The 27700-nt window shown below is 41.0% G+C and overlaps 1 protein-coding gene across 1 annotated transcript in view; it reads left to right on the top strand.

Annotated features, from left to right (window-relative positions):
* The window catches only part of sdhaf3 (succinate dehydrogenase complex assembly factor 3), a 55778-nt gene extending 32546 nt beyond the window's left edge, over positions 1-23232 (top strand). Inside the window, exon 2 of the mRNA XM_060904035.1 lies at positions 22946-23232. Within this exon, the coding sequence (XP_060760018.1) occupies positions 22946-23140 (195 nt within the window). The 3' untranslated portion in view covers positions 23141-23232. The remainder of the gene's footprint in view (positions 1-22945) is intronic.
* The last annotated feature ends 4468 nt before the right edge of the window (positions 23233-27700 follow it).

Consider the following 27700-nt stretch of genomic DNA (forward strand, 5'->3'; position numbering starts at 1 on the left):
ATGTGCAACCATAGCCCTATAATATCTACAGTAGCCTATACTGTTTTTTTTTGTTTTTTTTTTGTAGGCTAGGACTGTTTTGTTATAACATTTATATATGCTATGCTTATAGGGTATTCTATAGGATATTCTAGTTAGAAATGCTTAACAAATGTAAACTGGGTTAGCCTAATGTTTTGTATGGCTGAACAATAAATATACCAAATTTCCACTTGGAATTACGTGCTCGCCTGTCTTTTATTATTATTATTATTATTATTATTATTATTATTATTAGTGCTGTCAAAAATGTCGCATTATTATCGCGTTAACTTGACTGAATTTTAACGGCGATAATTTTTTTTTTTTATCGCGAGATTAACGCTCTGTGACATGATGTAGGTTTTTCATAAGCTTTTGAAACTGCCAGGAACTTGGAACAGAGACTTTGCTTAGAAAAACGATAGCAGCTAGACTGTAAAGAGTGCGATCCATCTCTCCTTTCACACTAATTATTCATAGGAGATGCACCACAGGAGAGCGCATACTTAAATGATTAACCTACTTAAATAATTATTATTATTAGGTCTACATGCTGCCATTTCAACATCCCGAATTCAGAAACAAGGTAAATAATAACGAACGTGAGCTGTAGATATTTATGCTCAAATCCACTCAAAGTAGGGGGCGGGGCACCATCACGCTGTGTCAAGACAAGAACTTTCCTGAGAAATAACGTGAACGTCTGCATCATGCGGGATTTGCGGGCGGGAGCGGGACTGAAAATCATAATTCTTTGTGGGCGCGGGTGGGAGCGGGACTGCACAATGCGGGCGTGGGCGGGAGCGGGACTGAAAAATCCGACCCGCGCAGACCTCTAGTCCAAAGACATGCAGGTTAGGTTAACTGGTGACTCTAAGGCTACATCCACACGACAACGGCAACGAGATTTTATTTTAAAAAAAATCGCGTCCACATAGGCAACGGATCAGTAAAATATCAGGTACATATGGCAACGCAACGCTTGCTGAAAACGATGCAATACACATGCCACACCTCTAGGGGCGCTGTAAGACGGTCCCATCGGAGACACCAGAACAATAGAAGAAGTAGACGCATGCACATAAACCCCTTCTTCTACCCGGCGTGAAGCACTGTCAGGAACAAACACACAACAACAAGAAGATGACGGCTGCAACTACGCGAGGAAATCGTGCCTTCTGTGTGTACAAATTAGTTTTATTAGTGTGCATAGTTTTATATAACTTAATTTTCTTATTGTGTGTGAACATTTTGAAAAGCATTTTTATATAATTTATATAACTTTTTTTATATGGTGTGAACATTTTGAAAAGCAGTCTTATCCAATAAAAAAAAGAAATTCAAGAAATGGTTCAGTTACTTGTTTATTTAAAAGAAAAGCTGTATACAAAAGTGAATGCAATGCAGTGGTTCATACAAAACAGCGAGAGTGCTGCTTGTTCTAGTCATGTGGTTGTGACGTCATCGTAAACAAATCCGTTCTACTCATCCAGACGACTTCGCAACGGCGCCGTTGCCAGATTTTTCCACTCTGGAACCCGTTCTCAAAAAATATCATTGTGGGGCACCCAAAACGCCGGTGCCGTGTGGACGCCAGGCCGAAACGATAAACAATTTTATCAGATTCACCTGAATCCGTTGCCGTGTGGACAGGGCCTCAATTGACCGTAGGTGTGAATGGTTGTCTGTGTCTATGTGTCAGCCCTGTGATGACCTGGCGACTTGTCCAGGGTGTACCCCACCTTTCGCCCGTAGTCAGCTGGGATAGGCTCCAGCTTGCCTGCGACCCTGTAGAACAGGATAAAGCGGCTACAGATAATGAGATGAGATGTTCATTTCATTTTCCAGCACAAAATTCAATGTTACAGAAAAAAAGTTAGTATCTGAGCTGCATATTCCATAAGAGAGCACTTTTCAGATTAAAAAAGAAAACATAATGAAGGCTGCTGGGTTTTGGTGCAAAATGAAGAAGCGAGTGTGACAGTCAAAGTGTCCAGAAGAACTGTGGTTGGTTCTGGAAGATGCTCAGTAAAACCTACAGCTCATTTCCGCATAAAACTGCACTCACTGGACCTCAGACTACTGTGTTTTTTTTTTTTTTTTTAAAGCAAAGGGTCGTCTCACACCAAATACTGACTTTGTTTCATTTATTATGACTTACTGCTTACAGTTTATAGTGTTTTTTAAAATGTTGAAACATTTCATTTCATTATTAAGTCATTTTTGATCGACAGCATTTCTTTACATGCACCTAAGATGTTTTTTTGCACAGTACTGTACATCAGGAAGTGAGCTTTTCAGGGATATATGATGTCATGATGTGATCTTGCTGAGTGTGCGGAGCTTCAAGAGAATGTGGTGGTCCAAAACAGTGTTTTCTGTTGAGTTTTGACAGTTTTATTATTCAGGGATCCCAGACGTCTGCTATTTAGCGGAATTCCGCTATTTTCTAGCGAAAGTGTTGTGTGTGGTTTTTTTTTTTAAATCTCTTGTATATCCATTAAAAATATGTTTAAGTAAAATGACCAGCAGAATACGTTCTGATTTGGTTTGCTTGTTTAGCGATGTTTTCGTTGGCTTTGTTTGTTCTCGTTGACATTCGGGAACACTCGGAAGTTAAATTGATGTAAATACCGCGAGCAGTGTTGCCAGATTGCGCGGTTCTCTGCCCAGTTGGGGGGTTTCAAGTGCATTTTGGCGGGTTTTGAACATATTTTGGGCTGTTAAAACAAGAAAAAATGTCTGCACACTTGGATCCTTTTATTCATTTAATTGCCAAGCTTTCGGTCAGAGACCTTCCTCAGGGCACAAACAGATGGAGCATACAACAAACTAATCAATTAAAATTCATTAAGGTGCTCAGTCACACCTGCACAGATGAGTTGTAGTCCAAGTGTGGAAGTTGTAGTTTTTCTGTTCTTCCTGGTTTCATATTTCCTCTACCCAAGGTAGCTGGCATTAAATTGACCCCAAATGCACCAATAAAATTACCCACCACAAAAACATACATCTTTTTTACATACAAACTTGAGTACACACACATATATATATATATATAAAAGCAAGTGTAGGTTCAAGATAACTGCATAAACATCAGCAAGAACTTCATAAACTGCAGTTTCAAGACTTAACAAATGGTATACCTCCAATCATAACATAACACTCATGTCAAAGTCTATATATATTTAACCCTTTGGGTTGTAGGGCATCTAATGTATGGATCCAAAACAAAGGATTAGCGAACATAAGAGTTCGATTAGACGGGTTGATCTTAATTACCCTGTGGCTTGTCACTTTGTAATTAAGATCAACCCGTCTAATCGAACTCTTATGTTCGCTGATCCTTTGTTTTGGATCCATACATTAGATGCCCTACAACCCAAAGGGTTAAATATAGACTTTGACATGAGTGTTATGTTATGATTGGAGGTATACCATTTGTTAAGTCTTGAAACTGCAGTTTATGAAGTTCTTGCTGATGTTTATGCAGTTATGTTGAACCTACACTTGCTTATATATATATGTGTGTGTGTGTGTACTCAAGTTTGTATGTAAAAAGATGTATGTTTTTGTGGTGGGTAATTTTATTGGTGCATTTGGGGTCAATTTAATGCCAGCTACCTTGGGTAGAGGAAATATGAAACCAGGAAGAACAGAAAAACTACAACTTCCACACTTGGACTACAACTCATCTGTGCAGGTGTGACTGAGCACCTTAATGAATCTTAATTGATTAGTTTGTTGTATGCTCCATCTGTTTGTGCCCTGAGGAAGGTCTCTGACCAAAAGCTTGGCAATTAAATGAATAAAAGGATCTAAGTGTGCAGACATTTTTGTTCTTGTTTTAACAGTCTTTTGGTTTTGTTTTGCACCTTTTTATCGTGAGTGCGGTGTGATTCGTTTAAATACGTATTTTGGGCTGGAAAACGTCAGGAGTATCTGGCAACACTGACCGCGAGACTGTACGCGATAGAACAAGAAAACAATATGGCTGCGCCCATTTGCTAGAAAACATGTTTTAACTCCGTTCGTGCTTTTGTTTCTAATGCGTTGAACTTAATTCAGAGCACTGCAGGAACGTCAGAAAAGCAGAAGGAAAGATCAGAGAAACAAAAGCAGAGAAAACTGGAGGAAAGACAGAATGCACCCCAGAAAAGAGCATTAAATTCCTTTGCAGTGAAACCTTTCAAAAAGAGAAAGGTTTAAATCAAATATCTCCAGTATTTGCTGTACATATGTATATATCTAATATTACTGAATCATTGATTTCTGCTCATATTCATGATTTTTGAAAAATGAATGTGGCTTATATTAGACTAGTTTTGACATTAACTTGAGATGAACTATGGATACTATTGTTATAACAAAATCAGTGGAATATTTAGGCAAGTGTATTCTTCAAAGCTACATTTTCATCTAATTTTTATAATTTTTTTTGCCACTTATGTCATTGATTACAAAATATGGCATCAAATAGATACACATTATGGTTAAATTCTGTTGCTTTTCTATGTTAAATCTATGTAAAAAATGTGTTCTATAGCATCTTTAAATGTTAAAATCTCAACAGCTTCAGGCAGCCCCCTTGACCCCTGCTGATAGTTTCTCATCTCATTATCTCTAGCTGCTTTATCCTGTTCTACAGGGTCGCAGGCAAGCTGGAGCCTATCCCAGCTGACTACGGGCGAGAGGCGGGGTACACCCTGGACAAGTCGCCAGGTCATCACAGGGCTGACACATAGACACAGACAACCATTCACACTCACATTCACACCTACGGTCAATTTAGAGTCACCAGTTAACCTAACCTGCATGTCTTTGGACTGTGGGGGAAACCGGAGCACCCGGAGGAAACCCACGCGGACACGGGGAGAACATGCAAACTCCGCACAGAAAGGCCCTCGCCGGCCACAGGGCTCGAACCCGGACCTTCTTGCTGTGAGGCGACAGCGCTAACCACTAGCCTACACCACCGTGCCGCCCGGTGATAGTTTCTTACATTCCTCTATTTTTTTCAATTACTGCTGGGATCCCTGATTTATTATTATTTGTCATCATCATCATTATTATTATTAGTCCTCACCCATAATGGAGCAGGAGGCCTCCACCAATGCTCTCCAACAATGGGCTCAATCTGGAGCCCATCTTTCCATGTGGCCCCAGGTCCATCCTTTCTCCCTCATTTCCTTTTCAATTGTCCTCTTCCCAGAGTTTCCTTGCTCCTGCCTCTGTTTCTCTGGCCATCAGGAGCACGTCTGAGGGATACTCTCTGTATTGATGTAGAAGGCATGCACAGCACATGTCCAGTCCATCTCCAGCATCTACAACGGCGCTTCTGCACTTCTTCAGTGATGGGTTTGGTAGATGCTCTTCTGTGTAACTCGATGTTGGAGATCGTGTTAGGCCAAAAGATGTTCAGGATTCTTCTGAGGTATCTGTTCTGAAAGCCGTCCAGCTTGTGGTTTATGGTTTTTGTCATCTTCCAAGACTCTACGCCATATAAGAGAGTACTTGCTCAGGACTTTCTTATTGATTATAAAATACTACTATTGACCTTTAAAGCACTGAATGGTCTCGCACCACAGTACCTGAGTGAACTTCTGGTCCTCTATGACCCACCATGCCTACTTGGATCAAAAGGTGAAGGCTATCTGGTGGTACCTCGTATAGTGAAGGCTACATCAGGGGGCGGAGCCTTTTCTTACAAAGCCCCACATTTATGGAACAGCCTTCCAAGTAGTGCTCGGGAACCAGACACAGTCTAAATGTTTAAGTCTCGGCTGAAAATGTATCTGTTTAGTCAAGCCTTTTGTTAATGGTGTTTATGAGGTAAAGGTGTAGATCTGGAGGATCCTCAGACATAGTGTTTTGGTAAACTGGGATGTATGGATGCTGTCCGTCCCCACTCATTTGCTCACTTGAGTTTGTTGACGGTGTAGTGGCTGCTGCTTTATGTCCCAGGGCTCCCTCATGCCTGTGTTACCTTCTGGCTCTCCCCTTTTAGTTATGTTGTCATAGTTAGTTGCCGGAGCCCCTGCTTGTACTCAGTGCAATATGTATACTGTTCCTACTTATTCAGGTGACATTGGGCATACCTAACAACCTGTGTTCCCCCCCCCCCCCCCCCCCCCCCAAAATCTGTCCCTCTGAGTTACATGTTGGTCCTGGGATCGAGATGCTGACCTCTTCTGCTCCTCGGACCTGCCTGATCCATCCTGGTGCCCTGTGTCTGGTTGGAGTCTCATCGCATCGCTCCTGTGGAGGACGGCCCCATGTGGACAGTTGGGGGTCGCACCTGGAGGATGCTCTGGACTCTTGCAGTAGTGCTTTTGTGGCTGGGGACTGCAGTTGACTTGCTGACTTTGGGACTACGGTTGTCGTGAACGGTTTTGCGCTCGGGTTTCCGTCAGTGGGGGTTTATAGCATCAACGAAGCTGACTTTATTAGGACTGTTAATGTTATAGTCATGTTGTCTGTTGTTGCCCGGATGGGGATGGGTTCCCTTTTGAGTCTGGTTCCTCTCGAGGTTTCTTCCTCATGTCGTCTGAGGGAGTTTTTCCTTGCCACCATCACCACAGGCTTGCTCATTGGGGATAGATTAGGGATAAAATTAGCTCATGTTTTAAGTTGTTCAAATTCTGTAAAGCTGCTTTGCGACAATGTTTATTGTTAAAAGTGCTATACAAATAAACTTGACTTGACTTTGCTCTATTTGCATTAGTCAAAAAGTCAAAGTCCCTTCCGTGCCAGGACCTGGTATTCCCAGGCAGTCTTCCATCCCAGCACTAACCAGGCCCTTAAGATGCATTGGACTGCGCCAATCTCCGCTTCTATAGCCCTTGGCCTCTTGCCTATTATTCAGATAGGGTTACAGTGGGGGGCTAGTTCTCTGGTAACTGCAAGAGATTGACTCCTCACTCGCATCTGTATTGCAGCGTGTCTTGCCAGATGGCAGTAGGTGCCATTTTTATCCCCTGCTGGCTGAAAGGCCCGAAGGGGGATTATGTCGTGGCGAAGTCTGTCTGTCCGTCCCGGAAAAGGTTCTCATCTTCTGAAATCAACTCCTCTCACGAGTTTTGGAGGAATTTCACGAAACTTGGCAAAAGGCTTTGTTATAGGACAGTAATAAGCATATTGCAATTTCATTTGTAATATATTGTCGTGGGGGATATTGTACTCTCAGAGCACTCTTATTATGATGGTCTTTGGTATGACCCAACCGCGAGTAGAACTCGCGATCTCCCAATCAAGAGGCAGAGACGCTACCACTAGGCCAACTTGCAGTATTGGTACAGAGATCCAAATGATCAAAAATCTGAAAAAAAAAAAAGATTTGACCAATATTTTCATTCTGAACTATGGGGGCTTAAGGTGCTTGGATTGTTTTACAGACAACAATTTCAACAAATTTCCCTTTACTAAGAAAAACCACATCAGTAGGACAGCTGATGCCCCATCAACTACCCTTAGACTTTTTAATGTCTAGGGCTACTCCAGTACAGCTTATCATCTATAAACTATAGTACTGTAGCTAAAGCCGTTAATTATCCATTTTAAAACGAACACGTTGGCATGCAGTCCGTGATATCCAGAGGTGATCAGTGGAAGAGAATGTGTGTCGTGCATAATTGTACTAAGAGCCTGCTGGAGTGGTCACTCCTGCCCGTTTATGAAGAAGAGGGTGATTCGACACTCTACCTCGCCTTCTAAAGCACTCCACAGGGGGAGGGAGTCCGGAAGGGCGGTGGTGGAGCCAGGAACAGACGCTAAGCGAGTTTCGAAATTCGATTAGGAGCACTGAGTGTTCGCTCCAATCCAATTACTGCAGAAGGCCCAGGGGAGCTCTCCCCGCCTAATAAATCGGCCACATTGCACCAGACAAGCTTTCCCTCGAGAGGAAAAAAGAGAGGGGAGAGCGAGAGAGCAAGCGAGATGGTCGTAGAAGTGGAGTGAGGGAGAAGAGTAAGGAAAATGAAGACATGAAAGAAATTGACTTCTCGCTCACCAAGTTCACACGAAATGGAACGGGACGGGGTGATGTTACTGCTTCAGATAACTGACAAACATTAGCTGATTGGTTGCTATAAATGGACTCGATGTGGTGGCCGGGGAGGTCTGGAGTTTAAAATATCCTTTCCAAAACTCAAACTGATGAAAATGTGCGTAGCCGTTTATTTACGGTCATGAAATCCTGTAGGAGGTGTATTTAGTTTAATCTGAAGAACGCATTAGCTGATTGACTCAAAATGGCTGAATGTTCTGTCAGAAGGTAGAAATGATTGAAAATTTATCTCCGCATCGATATAGCCATACATCTTCATGCATGTAATAACTAACATTGGATTTAATTTGAAAGACACATTAGCTGATTGATTGTTCTCTCTAAATCGTGTGTCAGACTCGGGTCATGAAAGTGCCGCAGCCAAACAGTGATTTGTGTTTTGATTCTTCTACAAAACCAAAAGCATTTAGACTTTGGTAATTAGTTGATGAGGTCAATCAAGGGTGTTAAATGAGGCAGAACTCCAAATGACTATTGACGAGGTCCGGGCCTTAAAGTACTGTTTCAAGAACTGAAGATTTACGTCATGTGTTACGTAGCCATACGTATAGTTAGCTCCTCAAGCCCTGGGATGGACAAAGGGCTGCAAGTCCTCCATTGAATGTTACGTCTGTTGGGAGCTTGTTCTTTAAATGTGGCTCTCCATGTCTTTTTTTTTTTTTTTTTTTTTTTTTTTGGATGTCCTTTCGGGTGTTTCCCACCTCTTGGAGTCCAGACAAGTGAAGTTTTCGATGGTCTGCTCTCTGGAAGTCTGGCCAGAAAAATGTAGTCTCCGTTCTGTAACAACGTCATACAAGTCCCTCGTGTTTGCGCGCCTAAGAACTACTTTGTTGGTGATGTGGTCTGTCCAGTGTATACCGAGAATTTTTCAAAGGCACCTTCAATGAAACACATTTAACTTCTGAACCATTTTCCAAGCCGTAGGTATAAACACCTTGAAGTTGATTATAATTTCCCAATAAAAGTAGACGCCGAAATAAGTGCTTCATTCCTTTTACATCACAATAATTTAGCAACAGTTAAACAGTTTTTTGTTTATTAAAGAACGTCACGTCATTCTTATGTCTGTTTTTATGTTTAATTATATAGTGGAAAGTCAGCGACCCTTCACTTGTTCAAACAGCTATGAACAGTCGTTTCCTCACCAGTCTTTTTGTCTCTCACAGATAGAGTTCTAACATAACGGAAACTTTGACACCAGATACGCCATCCTTCAGACTTTCCCATGTTGGAAAACTGCTAAAAGTTGCTGACGCTGGAGACTCATCTCATTCTCATCTCATTATCTCTAGCCGCTTTATCCTTCTACAGGGTCGCAGGCAAGCTGGAGCCTATCCCAGCTGACTACGGGCGAAAGGCGGGGTACACCCTGGACAAGTCGCCAGGTCATCACAGGGCTGACACATAGACACAGACAACCATTCACACTCACATTCACACCTACGGTCAATTTAGAGTCACCAGTTAACCTAACCTGCATGTCTTTGGACTGTGGGGGAAACCGGAGCACCCGGAGGAAACCCACGCGGACACGGGGAGAACATGCAAACTCCACACAGAAAGGCCCTCGCCGGCCCCCGGGGCTCGAACCCAGGACCTTCTTGCTGTGAGGCGACAGCGCTAACCACTACACCACCGTGCCGCCCACGCTGGAGACTCCTTCCATGAATTTTGTAATCCATTTCCTTTATTTCGACAAGAGGTATTCAAACCAGGAATTGCAGGAGGGGCACATGTGAAAGGGTGGGGGGAAAAAACAACAAAATAAAAATACCAAAATCTAATGCATTTTGAGTAGAACATACTCCATTTTTTATTTTTTTTTTTAATCCCCTGCTGGCCGAAAGGCTCGAAAGGGGATTATGTCGTGGCGATGTCCTTCCATCCGTCCGTCCTGGGAAGGGTGCGTACCTTCTGAAATCGACTCCTTTCACAATTTTTGTAGAAATTTCATGAAACTTGGCAGGATTCTTTGTTATATGTCGGTAATACGCATATTACAATTTCATTAAATTCAGTCACCTTTTACCAGAGTTACAGCCCCTGATTAACAATTTGACAATCTGACAATTTCATGAGGGTGTACGTTCTTCTGAAATCAACTCCTCTCACAATTTGTGGAGGAATTTCACGAAACTTGGCAGGCGGCTTTGTTATATGACAGTTATACGCATATTGAAATTTCGTTTAATTTGAGCAAATTTTTCCAGAGTTATGCCCTTGATTTATTAACAAACTTGTACCTTGGCAATTTCATCAAGGTGTGCTTGCTTTCTGAAATCAACTTCCCTCACAATTTTTATCCCCCGCTGGTCGAAAGGCCTGAAGGGAGATTATGTCGTGGTGATGTCCGTCCCGGGAAGGGTGCTCACCTTCTGAAATCAACTCCTCTCGCAATTTTTGGAGGAATTTCACGAAATTTGACCGGGTCCTTTGTTATATGTCAGTAATACACATATTGTAATTTCGTTCAATTCAGTCACATTTTACCAGAGTTATGGCCTAGTCGCCAACGGGGGATATTGTGTTCTCAGAGCACTCTTGTTTGTTTTGGCTGGGCTCTTGCCTGAACTGATAATCACGTCATCAGTTTTTCTTTGACTAATCAGACACAAGGTACGCCACCACACTTGCCGGAGTAGTTGGGGGTTGGGTGCCTTGCTCAAGGGCACTTTAGCCAGTTCTGCTGGTCCAGGGACTCAAACCAGTGACCTCTTTGTCCCAAAGCTGTTTCCTCTAACCATTAGGCCATGGCTTTCCCAACATACTCCAGAAAGAACATGCATCAAAAGAGCTGTTTTTAATCAGACAGTTGACGTTTGGAAGCTCCCTGAAAGCTCCACAACTGTCCTCCAAAATACACTTGTAATATTTGTTCTCAAAAATATCAGGGATTATATTTAACAGTTATTCCACAAAATCGAGTCGTACATGGGCTGATAGCCAACGATGCGCATAGCACCGAGTTGGTTATAAGCCATGTAAGATGAGATTGAGTGGAATAACTGTTTTATTCTATCCATGTTCACTGGATTTTAAGAGTATTTTTATTTTTTGCAAATTCGATAAATTTTATACAAAACATCTGACAAAATCATTTCCACTTAGAATGTAAACAAACTGGCAAAATGAGAGTAGCAGTTTGTGAAAAATGTGATAATTCTTGGGGAAAAAAAGATGCGTTCTTACCATCAAATACTTTTGTTCCATATTTTGTTGCTTTTTTATTTTTTGGGATTTTTATTTTTGAGTAGAGTTTTTATTTCGTCATCGGTTGGTTCAGCAACACGTGCCGCCATTTTGTTTTTCTCTACTGATGGTATATAAGCTGATATCCTAGTAGTCGAGTAGCCAATCAGAGTGCACGATCACGATTTCTTATATCCAGTGGATGTGGATAGAATAATTATGGTTTTTATTATTAGAATTTGACTTGGATTATGTGGCATGCACAGGCGTAACTTTAATAAGGACAGGTGGGGACATGTCCCCACCAACTTTGACAGGGCAGGGGACAGTCCCCACCAACATTTCACGCCTTTTCCGAACGTTTAGAGACATGCGCGACTGTTTTCCCCTGTTTTATCCCATGAATGACAAGCCCCGCTGTTGCCGCCGCTTAGCTGCTGTTTTGAGAGCTGTAACCTGATTGGCGGCAGCTCTCTGCTATGTGTGTAGCAACCAACGACTCATTGGACCAAACTGGACAATGTGAACATTAACGACATTTGTCAGCAGTTTGTGGAAGTGACAGGAGAAGGAAGGTGTTTGGTACTTTTAAATGAATACTGTGGTGCATAGTCTTACATGGAGGGCAAGGGAAGTTTCATTTTTTTTGTTTCTTTTTAATTATTATTATTTTTTAAATAACTGTAAACTGGAGGCTTTTTTTACATTATTGTGATGTTCGTCCCTAATGTTGAGATGTTCGTTTCTTTTTGAAATGTTTTAAATTTTGTAATAATTTGAATTGAATTGTTTGACTTGCAAATACATTTTGTGGTTTGCACAAATTACACAGATTATAAAATCACCTAGATTTCCTTTATATGTAAGATTATATTATTAATTTGTGCCTTGTTGAAACTGCTACACCTGTTTCTTCCCAGACCTGGTGTAATCCTGGTTTAGTCCAGGTATAATCTAGTTTATTATATTAATTCTAGTTTAGTTTGCTCTTGTTTGTGGTTTAGCCTTGGTTTAGTCCCGATGTGATCCGTGTTTGCCCTGGCTGAAACATTGAAGTTCTGGTTTAGACCTGGCTCGTGTATAGTCCTGGTTTAGTTTTGAGTAGTCCTGTTTATGTGCTATCCCTTACCCCTTAGTTTGTATCTGTTTTGACTGAGCATTGTTGGTGGCCCTATTGTTTTTTTGTGACACTAGAATCAACAATAAAAAGATGGCAGTGAATGTTTTAAGATGATACTGTTTATTGTGTATTTTTTCCATATAGCGGTTGTACTGCAGGACACAAGTCCTTCCACAGAATCTAGTAATAATGTGTAATGTGTATATAGTTCATATGTAAAGTATGTTCAATCAACCAGTGTGCAAGAGAGTATTTGGTAGGTGTATTTTACCACCTTTTACCCATCAGAGTGCATCAGATTGCTTTATGTGTGAAGATTCACAAAATTTTCTGGGGCAGGATCCCCCCCAGTTCTACATTTGTTTGGTCCATCATGTTTCCAGCCTTTCACTGCATACCCATTGACAGCCTGCCCTGAAATGGTTTTCATAAAAGTAGTGAGGCCATAGTATGCATCTCAAAAGGCATCAAAATTAAGCCTTAAAACGGGATCTTTCTAAATTTTCTCCAGGGGGACCATGCCCCCTGACCCCCCTTGAAGGGAAGTATCGTGCCTGGAAATGTCCCCACCAACTTTGAACACAAAGTTACGCCCTTGGTGACATGCCTGCCATGCAACACCCGGCAAATTAGCCGTTACTATAGAAGCAGTTATAGACAGCGCTCGAAACTAACGGTGTCCCGACGTCCCGGGGACCATAAAAAATGTCATCGGGACACAATTATCATATCTGGGACAATCCCCGGACAATGGAAAAAAAAAATAGATCTAGAAAAAAAGTTCTACATTAATATTGTTTACAAAGCCGTAACACATACGTAGACATTCACCTAATTTGTCAATTTTAATTTTAAAATGTTAACAGCGAAAAATACATAGTAGCTACACTTTCGATGCACCTGCATCCGTAGGCTACAGAGCAGCGCATTCTGTTCTAGAATCTTCGGCCGGAGTCCGCATTATATGGACTTGGAATGGAATTGCTACCGCACGCGCTGCGCCGACTCTTGCCAGAACAAAAATGCTGAAGTGGTTGAAGCGGACCGACCGCGGGGAAGAAACTGAAAGCCCAGACATAACGTCTCCGGGACCTTCAGGATCCAAAGTGTCATCGCCTGGTCTGCAGGCAACGCTAGCAACTGAATGAACTTAATGAACACTGTTAGACACGTTATAAAATACAACAGGAATGATGTGGATGATATTGACGGAAGATACCGTTCAACAGAATAAGTGAGTTTTCTTGGTGTCTTTCTAGTTCAGAAAGTTTAGTCAGTCAGCAGCACAACTAGGCTCGGACCTGGCACCATGCTGATGTTGCTAACATTTGCACCCGGCAGCGAAAGTTCATAAAATGGGTAACGGAAAGTTCATAAAAATGGATAACGGTAATGGATAACGGAAAGTTCATAAAAATGGATAACGGTCTCATCTCGTTATCTGTAGCCGCTTTATCCACAGGGTCGCAGGCAAGCTGGAGCCTATCCCAGCTGACTACGGGCGAAAGGCGGGGTACACCCTGGACAAGTTGCCAGGTCATCACAGGGCTATGGATAACGGTAATGGTGAAAATTATAAGTTGGCCTTATAAGTGCCAACAGATATTCAAGGTATAAGTAGATGAAATGAACATAAAAGGGGTCTTATTTTCAACTAAAGTGTACTGCAGATGTAGGGAGTTGAAACATTTTCTGAATGAGCTAGTTGGCCCCTTTAAATAAACGGGTATCTATTCATACAGTGAGATCGCCAAAGTTTAATAAACTGAAAATGCAATAACTGTAATTTTGAAGTAGATGATGTATAGGACATGTGTCTCTTGTGTCTTGTGACTTATTGTAAAAATGATATAAAGGGTGCAAAATCGCATAGTTACAAATATAATAGTAACTTCATATGATAATATTAACCACTGGTTATTTCAGAGAGGAAAAAAATGGGGACACTATTGCTTCCATTCGGGACAATACAACACAGAATTTGGGACCACTGGGGGACACAAAGAAAAAAAGTTAATTTCGAGCCCTGGTTATAGAAAAATATTAGTACCAATTTGCCTTGGCACCAGATTGGGTCTCTACTCAGAGCTGCTGTTATTCTGACCAATCAGAATCAAGAATTCAACTGCATCGTGATCTATAGAGCTTATCATATGGCAGTTCTGGGATTTAAACCCACAGTTTACACTTGTACCATTAAAATCACTCGATGACCTCTGAAACCACTTGGTGTCATGTAGGCCCACGTTTTCTTGGATGTAATACTAAACAGTGATGGTGGCGTCTGAGGAAAATATATGCACAGACAGATTGCGAATCGATAATCATTATGCAGGCTGGTACCACCAGTCACTTCAGTAGACTGTGCCCTTATTATTATTATTATTTATTTTTTTTTTTTACAGATCTGTTTAAGTGCTTTGCCCTTAGGAAAGCCAGTTTACTCCAGACTGATAACATCACTACCAGTGCTAGACCTTAATATTCAGTGCATGAGTGCCTCCAAAAAGCCTGCTGTTGAACAATCCTTGTGATTCTTTAAAATATAGCTGCTTGGCAAACGTTCAGCGTAATTACATTATGCAGGGAAGGAAACCTCTCAGACAAATGGCTCCTTGCTCCTGAAATTGAATTGCACCCAAATCTCCACGACATTTCATGAATGAGTGGATGGATGACTTCAAGGTTTCTTTTTTATGAATGAGCTCATCGTACGCTACCATGGTTCGTGGTGAAGAATCCACAATTACATTTTTCTACACTCACACTGGAGAAATCATCAGATTTGTACATCATACTATCAGACGCAACAAACTATCCAGTACTTTGCCAATCGGATAACGCATTCGACGCCTTTTTTTTTTTTTTTTTAAATGTCTGGTCTCTGTTGCATGCTGGGAAGAACCTTGTCTGATGTGAAAAGAAGTGTGTGGTCGTATGAGTCAGTAATGGCTGCATCGTGAGAGCAATTTCAGCACTCAGTATGAAGGTCACGCTTGGACTCTGACCTCTATTATAACTTTGACTCAAGATCCTCTCATCTCCTGGATTCTGTGGCATCTGTTGATGGATACAGAAACTTTCTTACCATTAAAATGAACAAATTAATCAATCAATCATTATAAAATACCAGAATCTTTTAAATTAAATCAATACCACTCTGCCCTTGTGTGTGTGTCTGTGTGTGAATGTGGTTAGAATGCATTACACTTATTCAACACCGAGTGAGACAGAGTGGAAAGCTAACCGATGCAAAAAAATAATTGGAGAACGTGACGTACTTTTTTTTGGTTGAGCGCAAGAAGGTCAGTCACTCGTATCTCTCAGCAACTTTTGGCTCTGCTGGACCTCGGAATTGCTGCCTTTGGTCACTAATCAATGTCCTATAGAGAACAAGGAAGGACTTGTGTATTCAGAGCTTATACACTTTTAGAAAAAAAAATAGTTTTTCTGTTTCCAAAAGGTCCCACTCGGACCTCTTTCTACTATAACCACAATTCCAAAAAAATTTGAGACATTGTGTAAAACACAAATAAAAACAGAATGTGAAGATTTGCAAATTATGGAAACCCTGTATTTCATTGAAAATACTATAAAGGCAACATATAAAATGTTGAAACTGAGAAATTTTATTTATTTATTTTTAAATATATGTTTATTTTGAATTTGATGTCAGCAACACATTAAAAGTAGAAATTCTTTTTAGAAATCATGGACAGTGTCCTCCAGGCTAAAGAGGAGAGGGACCATCCAGCTTGTTATCAGTGCACAGTTTAAAATCCAGCATCTGTGATGGTATGATGGTACATTAGTGAACATGACTTGGGTAGCTTGTACATCTGGGAAGGCATCATTAATGCTGAATGATATAAACACATTTCAGAGCAATATGCTGCCATCCAGACAAAATATTTTTCAGGGAAGGCCTTTCTTCTTTCAGTAAGACAATGCCAAACCACTTTCTGTACATATTAAAACTGCATGCCTCTGTAGTAAAAGAGTACAGGTGCTAAACTGGCCTGCCTGCAGTCCAGGCCTGTCTCCCATTTAAAACATTTGGCGCATTATGAAGCTCAAAATATGATAAAGGAGACCCCGAACTGTTGAGCAACTGAAATTGTATATCAGGCAAGAATGGGACAAGATTTCTCTTTCAAAACTACAGCAATTGTTCTCCTCCGTTCCCAAACGTTTACAGAGTGTTGTTAAAAGTAGAGGTGATGCAACACAGTGGTGAACACGCCCCTGTCCCAATTTTTTTTGAAACGTGTTGCTGACATCAAATTCAAAATCAGCATATATTTAAAAATAAATAAAATGTCTCCGTTTCAACATGATACATTGGCTTTGTACTATTTTCAATTAAATATAGGGTTTACGTTATTTACAGTTTACACAGCGTACCAAATTTTTTAGAATTGGGGTTGTAACAGGCAAACCATCTGTTGTAGGGTTCCACAAAGAACCTGTACTGCTTACCAAAAGAGACAAGCTAAAGGTACTTGATTTGAACCTTTGTTTGTAAGAATGTTGCACTGACTCCATCTTCATAAAATAACACAGTAGGTATGTGCATAAGTAATGAGTAGAACACTTATTGCACTGAAAAAAAAAAACTCGTAAAATTTACTTAAATATATTGTATTTGCACGCAAATGGTTTAAGTAAAATTTAATGCTGCAATATCAAGTAACACTCACTTGCCAGTATTAAGTAAATTTTACTTACCATAACAGTTGTGAAGATATTAAGTAACATTTACTTAATTGCATCTAAGTTTTCAGTTATATTTATTTAAACAAATTAAGTAAAGTCTACTTGTTTTTCATAGACAGGAACATAATTTTACTTAAAATTTTAAGTAAATTTTATATATCTGTAGTATTTGCTGTTATGAAGTAATTTAATAGATTTTAATTATTTTCTTGTGCTTGACATTTTAATTTACTTGGTTGCATTTACGTTACATTACTCATTAAAATTGGGTAATTGTCATTATTCTTTTGATAAATGTTACCAAATAAATTTAACCAATACTCTATGCATTTAATATATCTATCACATATATCTATCACATATCACACAACTAAATAACAATGCAATTAAACTGTTTATTTTTCATTTTAAACAGTTTAACAAACAAGAACCGTCAAAGTAAATCCACTACTATTGTGGATTGAACTGCCCAATCCTTTATGGGGCGGCCATAAATTTAACATTGGCATGACTGACATAAAAAGAACAAACAGACAGTATTATATAGTATACACTGCATCCAACATACACTATTATATACACACCCGTTCAAAAGTTTGGGGTCACCCAGACAATTTTGTGTTTTCCATGAAAAGTCACACTTTTATTTACCACCATAAGTTGTAAAATGAATAGAAAATATAGTCAAGACATTTTTCTGGCCATTTTGAGCATTTAATCGACCCCACAAATGTGATGCTCCAGAAACTCAGGCCCTGTCCACACGGCAAAGGATTCAGGTGACTCCGGTACAATTGCTTATCGTTTAGGCCTGGCGTCCACACGGCACCGGCGTTTTGGGTGCCCAAAACGCAATCTTTTTGAGAACGGGTTCCAGAGTGGAAAGATCTGGCAACATTGCCGTTGTGAAGTCGTCTGGATGAGTAGAACGGATTTGTTTACGATGACGTCACAACCACATGTGCTTCACGCCGGGTAGAAGTGTAACGAACTCGATGCGAGTTGTCAACAAATCCTATAACTTGGTTCATGAAATGCGCTTACAAAATATTTTCACTGTGAATATTTGTGTAATGGTGCAAAGTGAGAGAGAGAGAGACTCTGCCCTTAGGGCAGAGTCAATCCCGCCAGCAAAAATAGGGGAAAAAAGGAGCGATCTCACCTCTTCAGATGTTGGTTTAAGTCCGACAATACATTCCTCAAAAAGGGCATACAGGAGCAAATTAATCCATCAACGTGTAGCATTCAATTTATTCCGGACCATTAAAGACGCCGCCTTCCGCGTAGAATCATACGTCATCCTCGCCGCCATATTGGAAAGGTCAAAGCGGAGAATAAAGATTCATGTGCTGCGTTTAACTGTACCAACAGGTTTACCGTCCAAACGAGATCACATGGGATTACCTTTCATAGGTGAGACTGGAAAAATACTTTTCATTGTATTTGGTCATTATAATGTAATTTTACGAACAGATTTTCCTGACTTTGTGGCTAATATGAAGTCTCGCGCATAATAGTTTATGCGCATGCGTCCTTACTTCTTCTATTGTTCTGGTGTCTCCGAAGGGACCGTCTTACAGCGCCCCTAGAGGTGTGGCATGTGTATTGCATCGTTTTCAGCAAGCGTTGCGTTGCCATATGGACCTGATATTTTACTGATCGTTGCCCATTTGGACGCGATATATTTTTAAATAACATCTCGTTGCCGTTGTCGTGTGGATGTAGCCTCAATCTGCTCAAAGGAAGGTCAGTTTTATAGCTTCTCTAAAGAGCTAAACTGTTTTCAGCTGTGCTAACATGATTGTACAAGGGTTTTCTAATCATCCATTAGCCTTCTGAGGCAATGAGCAAACACATTGTACCATTAGAACACTGGAGTGAGAGTTGCTGGAAATGGGCCTCTATACACCTATGGAGATATTGCACCAAAAACCACACATTTGCAGCTAGAATAGTCATTTACCACATTAGCAATGTATAGAGTGGATTTCTGATTAGTTTAAAGTGATCTTCATTGAAAAGAACAGTGCTTTTCTTTCAAAAATAAGGACATTTCAAAGTGACCCCAAACTTTTGAACGGTAGTGTACAATATACTCCAACTGTCCACAAAGCCCACTGGCTCCTCCAAAGGGCACACTGAAAATGAAGAGACACAATTTGTGGTATTAAAACAATGGTCTAAAATATTCAGCCACAATTTTAATATTACGTTATGATGGATGAATAAGGGAAAATAACAAAGCAATATTATATCATGCATACATTATTTTCTACTTGCCTGAATGATGAGAATAATGTTCTGTTCTGATTTGCTTCCTGTTGATAGAGAGAAAAATATTTTAATAAGACTTAAGAAATAAACTGTATCATGAACAAGCGCAAATGAGCATTTTGTTTTGTATAGCTAAATAAAACAATTAACACGACAGATTTATTTGCGAGTAGAACTTGTAATGAACAATCGATTCTTCTTTCATTTAACTACAGAAACATGAATCCTGAGTATAATAATACCCCCCCCCCACACACACACACAATATCCCTGCTGTGTGCATGTGATTGAGGAATAACCTTTTTAAAAAGGTACAGTTGACATAAGTAGCAGATCACATGACCGTTATTAAAAAAAGATTATAAATTCTGTTCTGTAAATACTGTTGCAAGAACAGTACATTCCACTCATATATCGGGATGTTTTAACATTAGTCAACAGAGAGTGACGCCATGCAGTGTGCAGTAGTGGCAGTCACTTGAATTCAGTCGCACGCGTGCACATGGACGGGCACATTTACAGTATACAGCTTTAGTTGCCTCAGTTGCGGAAAATAGGTCCTATAACTCGTGAAATAACTGTCCACTGTGACGAAAAAAGTTGTTAACCCAAATTAGTGCAGACTGGTGAAAATATAGACAATTTATTATGAGTATCGATACTAAAGCGGACACATTTGGTATCGAAAGTATCGGTCCGCACATCACGAAGTTGCTGTGGGCTTCACACTGCACGGCACAGCCATGCTACTAGCCGTACTAACTAGCTTCTTGTCAAAAAAAGAAAAGAAAGAAAACTGCCAGCGACGTCTCTAGTTGGTGCTCTCAAAGACCTCTGGAGCGTCTGTCAGTAAACGTGTGTTTTAAAAACCTATTCTGGGGCGTTTCTCCCATTCATCAGCCCCTCCCCCTCATTCTCAACGCACAGCGTTCATTCACTAACGGAACGTTACTTCACTGTCGCCGGCAAAAGTTTTACAGAGGAAAAAAAACATGTTCTTATGTTGACATCAGTTGATAAACGTTATAGTACCGTTACGTTGGTGCTTTTTTAATATCCTAACTTATTTTTATCGGGAAAAACCATAGATTGTACCGTATATAAAAGAGGGAAAAACTGCAGAACCCCCCCCCCTTACACACACACACTTACAGGCTAGCACGGACCAATGTGGCGTTAAGCTAACTTTAAATTAACTTATGAACAGTGACATATCTTGCGTCAAACTACATGCAGACTGATATATTATCACAAATTTAAAACAGAACAGTAATAACTTGCCTGCGAAATGACTGTTGTACGTGCTACACCTTGCTCTGTGATCCTGTAATGTCCGGAGCAGAGCCAGTCCTGTTGTACTGTGCGCATGCGTTTCAAAACGCTACACTTTCAGAGTAAAGTTTATGTAGTATTTCTAGGTTTATGTACATACAACTATTAAACATTTAAATAGTATGAGGAAACCTAAGTAAAACTTACTCTTCCTCCATAATTCATGTATTACATTAATAAAATGTTTAATTTTACTTAAGAAACTCCTAGTTCTTATTGAATCTTAAAAATACATGGTAGAAATTATGACCGTTACTCTAATAGAGTTTATTGCACCAAAAAGTCACTTTTTTCAGTGATAGGCATGCCGTTATAGGAAAATAATCAATGACAGGCTGGTGGGACGATTTTATCACCAATATTGATCCCTCCCCCCCCTTTATAACAGCACCAAAGTGTTTGTCCTTATATACAACAGCAATATGGTAAGGTAAACATTTTTATGAATTACACGTATTGCATAGAATATCCGTGAAACAAATGAGTTCCTGTTGTTACTTTCTGGTACCTTCCAACCTAAAGACTTTCCAAGACTGAAAACTTGATTTCAAATCTCCAAGGAGATTTGTTAGAAAGTGCTGACACCAGAGACTCCTTTCAAAGATGCTATATAGATGTCTCCTTACAGGAAACTTGACCATATCAATGAGCATGTGTTTTTTTTTTTGTTTTTTTTTTAATCAGTGTACATGGACAGTCTACGTTCCCACTCTCACCTATGGTCACGAGCTATGGGTAGTGACCGAAAGAATGAGATTGCAGATACAAGCAGTAGAAATGAGTTTTCTCCACAGGGTGGCTAGGGTCTCTTAGAGACAGGGTGAGAAGCTTGATCATTCGGGAGAGACTCGGCGTAGAACTGCTGCTCCTCCACATCAAAAGGAGTCAGTTGAGGTGGTTCGGACACCTTGTTAGGATGCCCCCTGGACGCCACCCAAGGGAGATTTTCTGGGCATGCCCCACCGGGATAAGACCGCGGGGTAGACCCAGGACACGCTGGAGAGATTCTATCTCTCAGCTGGCCTGGGAATGCCTCGGTATTCCCCCGGAAGAGCTGGTGGAGATGGCTGGGGAGAGGGAAGTTTAGGCTGCTCTGCTTAGGCTGCGACCTGGATCCGGATAAGTGGTAGAAGATGGATGGATGGATGGATGGATGGATGGATGGATGGACAGTTTACATGGAGCATCTCTCATCATCCCTCTGAATGACACATTCCGACCAATCAGATTTGAGAATTTGAAAGTGCTGTGGTTTAAATAATTATGGATAGCAATTATTGGTTAGTAAATATACAAGTCGATTTCATTTCAAATCTTGGAAAAAAAAGGTTCAAAGGAGGCTCCGCCTACATTTTGATAAAGGAATAGGTTAGCATTTAATTTTTCCCCCCATTATACCATAACTTCATCCATTACATAGAGTATGTACACTCACCAGCCATTTTAATAAGAACTTGTTCTTGATTCTAAGATCCCTGTTCTTGGATGCAGGAGTGGAACCCAGTGTGGTGTTCTGCTGTTGCATGCTGAGATGCTTTTCTGCTCACCACAGTTGTAAAGCGTTGCTACGAGTTGCTATATCCTTCCTGGCAGCTCGAACCAATCTGTCCATTTTCCTCTGACCTCTCATCAACAAGGCGTTTGTTTCCACCCATAGAACTGTCATTGCTCACTCACTCACTCATCTCATCTCATTATCTCTAGCCGCTTTTTCCTTCTACAGGGTCGCAGGCGAGCTGGAGCCTATCCCAGCTGACTACGGGCGAAAGGCGGGGTACACCCTGGACAAGTCGCCAGGTCATCACAGGGCTGACACACAGACACAGACAACCATTCACACTGCTCACTCACTCACTGTTTTGTTTTTTCCGCATCATTCTGTGTAAACTCAAGACCGTTGTGTGTGAAAACCCAAGGAAATCAGCAGTTTGTGAAATGCTCACACCAACACCCATGCCACAGTGAAAGAAAGTCACACTTTGAGTTCACAATTTTTCCCATTCTGATGTTTGAAATGAACATTAACTGAAGCTCTTGATTTGTATCTGCGTGATTTTATACATTGTGCTGCTGTCAGTGTCAAGGGACTGGCTGATTTAGATACCTGCATAAAACACAACAGCAGATAGATGGGTGTTCCTAATAAAGTGGCCAGCGAGTGTATATGAGTCACATATTTTGGGTGTGGTGTTTTCCTCTGATCTGATCTACATGTCTTCTTGGGGCTGCAGGACTACAGAGACACCCTACAGACGCAGGTGCTCGAGGCTGCAGGAAGCGACAAGATGGCGTTCGGCACTGACCTGTCCGAGCAGCAGCTCCGAGGCTTTCAGGACGAACAGATCGGTCAACTTTATGAGCTGATGCTGGAGTCCACCAAACCCAACCAGCAGTTCCACATCCAGGAGGACAGGTCACCAAAATGAGAGGCTGTGAATGAGGAAGAACAAAACGGACTATTATGAATTATGTACTGTTTGTGCATATGATGAATGTATAAATATATATTATACTGATAGCTGTGAATGCTTTGTCTTTCTTGATTGGGTTCGTTGTTTAATTCCCTGTCTAGAAGACCGAGACATGGAAAAGCAAGTTTCTTCATGAGCATAATTATCTTCCAGGAAAAATTCAGACAGGATCTAAGTTAAATCTGTTCTCAGGAGATACTAACCATTCTCCAAGCATGCAAATTGAAATCACAAATCAATAAAGCCTCCTTTCTTTTAATTCAATTATACAAGTTCCTGAAGGAGAAAACCTTGTTAGCCAGCAAGCGATTTTGTTGATATAGTTGACAGAACTTCAATCTTCAGTGTGGTTTTAAATGAACTTTTATTACATTGCATATCGGAGTCAGTGTGTTGCAATAACAAGCTTTCAGTGTCTCCATTTTGTAATGTAATTTAAAAGGGAAATGCTAGAAGTTCACCATCTTGATGCTCTTTACGGCATGTACCGGTACACAGGTACACAGTCTGCGATTTTCCTGTTCATTTCATGGATTAAAAGTTTTAATCATTGTAAAGTTACAGACTATGAAAATCTGTCGGGACAAACTCAGTGTTGACGCAAAAACGCTTCTGGAGCCTCAGATTCTTGTTTTTGGCTGACAGGAGTGGACCCGGATCTGCTCACCTGCTGCTGTAGCCCATCCACCTCCAGGTTTGGTGTGTTTTGTATTCCGAGATCAGTGTTGCCAGATTGGGAGGTTTCCCGCCCAAGTTGGGCGGTTTCAAGTGCATTTTGGCGGGTTTTGAACATAATTTGGGCTGGAAAACGTCAGCAGTATCTGGCAACACTGTCCGAGATGCTTTACTGCGTACCACGGATGTAAAGTGGTTATTGGCTCATCTGGCCGATAGGTGATGAGTTTATACCATCATGTGTTGTCCGGTGTCGTCCACATTTCACGAAAATCGCTTCTTTTCTCTCAGTTCTTCACCGATTTTTATTCTTTTTGGCAGGAAGGTAGGTCTGCCCTGGGGTGCATATGGCGTCTACCCAAATTTGCATAATTGCAATTAATAATGAAGATATGGAACACATAGCATTGCATTTTTTCCCCACTGCACGAGAAGCCTGTAGAAGCAAAGTGGACAATCCTAGGGGCGTTCCCTCCGGGCATTTTAGCGTCATTAACGTTAGTTTGTTCCTGAACATGACGTATGAACAGGTGAATGTGCATTCTTTTGCACGAAATTAGTATAAAAAACACGATAAAGCAGCTAGAGATAATGAGATGAGAATTAATGTAGATATAAATGTCTTACGCCAAATTATTATGGCATGTTGCAAAAAATAAAGAAAAAAATCAATCAGAGTGCTTAAAATTAGGGCACAAGTCGGACTTGAGTACTACAAGCCTGGTTCCTTATTAGCTCATCCGGCTGACAGGTGATGAGTTTATGCCATTATGTGCTGTCCATCATCGTCCACATTTCTCAAGAATGATTTCTTCTCTCAATTCTTCACTGAGTTTTATTCTTTTTGGCAGGAAGGTTGGTCTGCCTGGGGTCCATATAAATTCTACCCAAATTTGCATAATTGCAATTAATAATGAAGATATGGAGTAATTAATCAATCGCTAACGAGCAGTTTCCACACAAATCGCTTGTTCTCCCTCAATTCTTCACCCATTTTGATTCTTTCTGGCATGAAGGTAGGGGTACCTCGGGTGCATATAACTGTAATGTCTACCCAGATTTGCTTTATTCCAATTATTAATGAAGTTATGGACTAATTAAGCTTTTATGAGCAGTTCAACAAAAATCACTTCTTCTTGGTCAATTCCTCACTGTTTTGGATTCTTTCTGGCCAATAGGTCAGAATTCCTAGGGTGGATATAGCTTCTATATAAAGCTTGCAACATTTATTGCGTAAGTTGACCCACTTTAGATCGTTCCTTCTGGACTAGCTGGGGCCGGAGTGAGCTACTCCGTCATTGACGGTCTAGTTTGAGTTTCCATAATCTTCCTGTCAACTTGAACCAGCCTGACCAGTCAGCCCAAGACCTCTGCCATGAACAACACCTGCAGAACTGCTTCTGAAATCAAGTCAAGTCAAGTTGGTTTTTATTGTCATTCCTCTATATTATAGCTTGGAAATATTGGGAAGAAATGCTTCTCCAAGACCAGGCTGCAACACATAACAGTATACAAGATTACATAAAGTGCAAATACATAACAGTATGAGATGAGCACATGGGCTATAACTATAAGCTATTGAGTTGTGTAGCAGTAATAAGCATAGCAGCAATACTGGCAGCAAAATGAGTTCCATAAATATAAAGTGACTAATGCAGATTGGTACGGGTAAAGTGCACGTGTGATGTTTTCGAGCCGTACTGGGTTAGATCTCATTTCACACTTCTGTATAAACTCCAGAGACTTATGTGTGAAAATCTGAGGAAATCAGCCATTTTCTGAATTGCTTACACCAGCCTGTCTGGCACCAACAACCAAGCCACGCTCAAAGTCACCGAGAGCACATTACTGCCGTCAATCCTCATATGATGGACATGGACCATGTGTCTAAAAGTTTGTGAAATACTGGAAAAGTAATAAACTATCAGTAGGAAAGAAAACAAAAACTAAAATATTATGTCTCAAGCATACACACTTGACAAATCAATTCCCCACATTGTCACAATACATTACAAAGCAGCATGTTGTCTTATTGAAGAAAACTAGGCTGGCTTCAAACACCTGGGCACAAGTGACAATGATTTGACTAATTTAAAATGACACAGGAATGATTAGAGGGAAATCGAATCCTTTGAAATCATCAGGCACACAGGCTGTTCTTCGGAACAGAATGATGTACTTATATATGAGATCGTGATAGCAATAATATTAAGAGAATTTAAAACCACGAAACAACATTTCTACATATCTTATGCCATCTTCAGTTTAATCAGAAATGACTAGTCTTGCATCACATGACAAAATATATACCATGAACCAATTCATCTCATCTCATCTCATTATCTGTAGCCGCTTTATCCTGTTCTACAGGGTCGCAGGCAAGCTGGAGCCTATCCCAGCTGACTACGGGCGAAAGGCGGGGTACACCCTGGACAAGTCGCCAGGTCATCACAGGGCTGACACATAGACACAGACAACCATTCACACTCACATTCACACCTACGGTCAATTTAGAGTCACCAGTTAGCCTAACCTGCATGTCTTTGGACTGTGGGGGAAACCGAAGCACCCGGAGGAAACCCACGCGGACACGGGGAGAACATGCAAACTCCGCACAGAAAGGCCCTCGCCGGCCATGGGGCTCGAACCCGGACCTTCTTGCTGTGAGGCGACAGTGCTAACCACTACACCACCGTGCCGCCAGGTGCTGAACTTGTTTATTCAATTCAGGATTAACCTGTCTAATATAAAAAACCTTTTTAAGTTTGAGTTTATAGGATGTTTTTTGTAGAATCTAAGACAGCGAAGCAAATGGGCGAATACTGATTTTTACATGTAGAAAACTGGGAAAGATTTTTAAAAGTATGGGAATTTGTATCAGTCGTGGGGGGGTTATAAAACAACTTTCCTCTCACGTGGGTGGTGTAGTGGTTAGCACTGTCGCCTCATAGCAAGAAGGTCCTGGGTTCGAGGGCCTTTCTGTGTGGAGTTTGCATGCTTTCCCTGTGTCCACGTGGGTTTCCTCCGGGTGCTCTGTTTTATGCCACAGTCCAAAGACATGCAGGTTAGGCTAATTGGTGGCTCTAAATTGACCGTAGGTGTGAGTGTGAATGGTTGTCTGTGTCTATGTGTCAGCCCTGCGATGACCCGGCGACTTGTCCAGGGTGTACCCCGCCTCTCACCCATAGTTAGCTGGGATAGGCTCCAGCTTGCCTGCAACCCTGTAGGACAGGATAAGCGGCTACAGATAATGGATGGATGGACTTCCCTCTCACCCCCCTGGTGGGGGGTCTTCCTTAAGCTTGGGTCCTCTACCAGAAAGGCCTCTGGTAGAAGCTGGAGATCCTATCGTCTGTCATAAACAGCTGATCTTTGGATTGTCTTCATTGGAGTGACTTCCCATGTGAGCTACAAATCAAAGGATCCTTCTGCACTCGAATCCTACTTGCTGGACTATAGACATTTTACAGGAGGACATAATGAGGAGTGAATTGCTTGTGCCTTTGAGGAGATCACAGAGGAGTATGGTATCCATCAGAAGATAAGTTATATCATCACAGACAACTTGGCCAGTATGAAATGTGCTTTCAAAATTCACATGCCACAACAGCAGTCTGATGACAGTGAAAGTGAGAAGGACAATTTAGATGGTGAACACTTATGGGAGGACATGGATTCAGTGGAAGACACAGAATTACCCTGGTCATCAGGTGAACATCTTTCCTGCTTTGGCCACTCTGTGAAGTTAGTTGTGAATGATGGCATGAAGGAGGTTAGGGCCATCTCCTGCACCATATCCAAAACATCCTGGTTCACAACACTACTACATGGCAGCTCACA

This window comes from Neoarius graeffei, chromosome 22, assembly GCF_027579695.1.
Source record: "Neoarius graeffei isolate fNeoGra1 chromosome 22, fNeoGra1.pri, whole genome shotgun sequence".
Taxonomy (NCBI): Eukaryota; Metazoa; Chordata; class Actinopteri; order Siluriformes; family Ariidae; genus Neoarius; species Neoarius graeffei.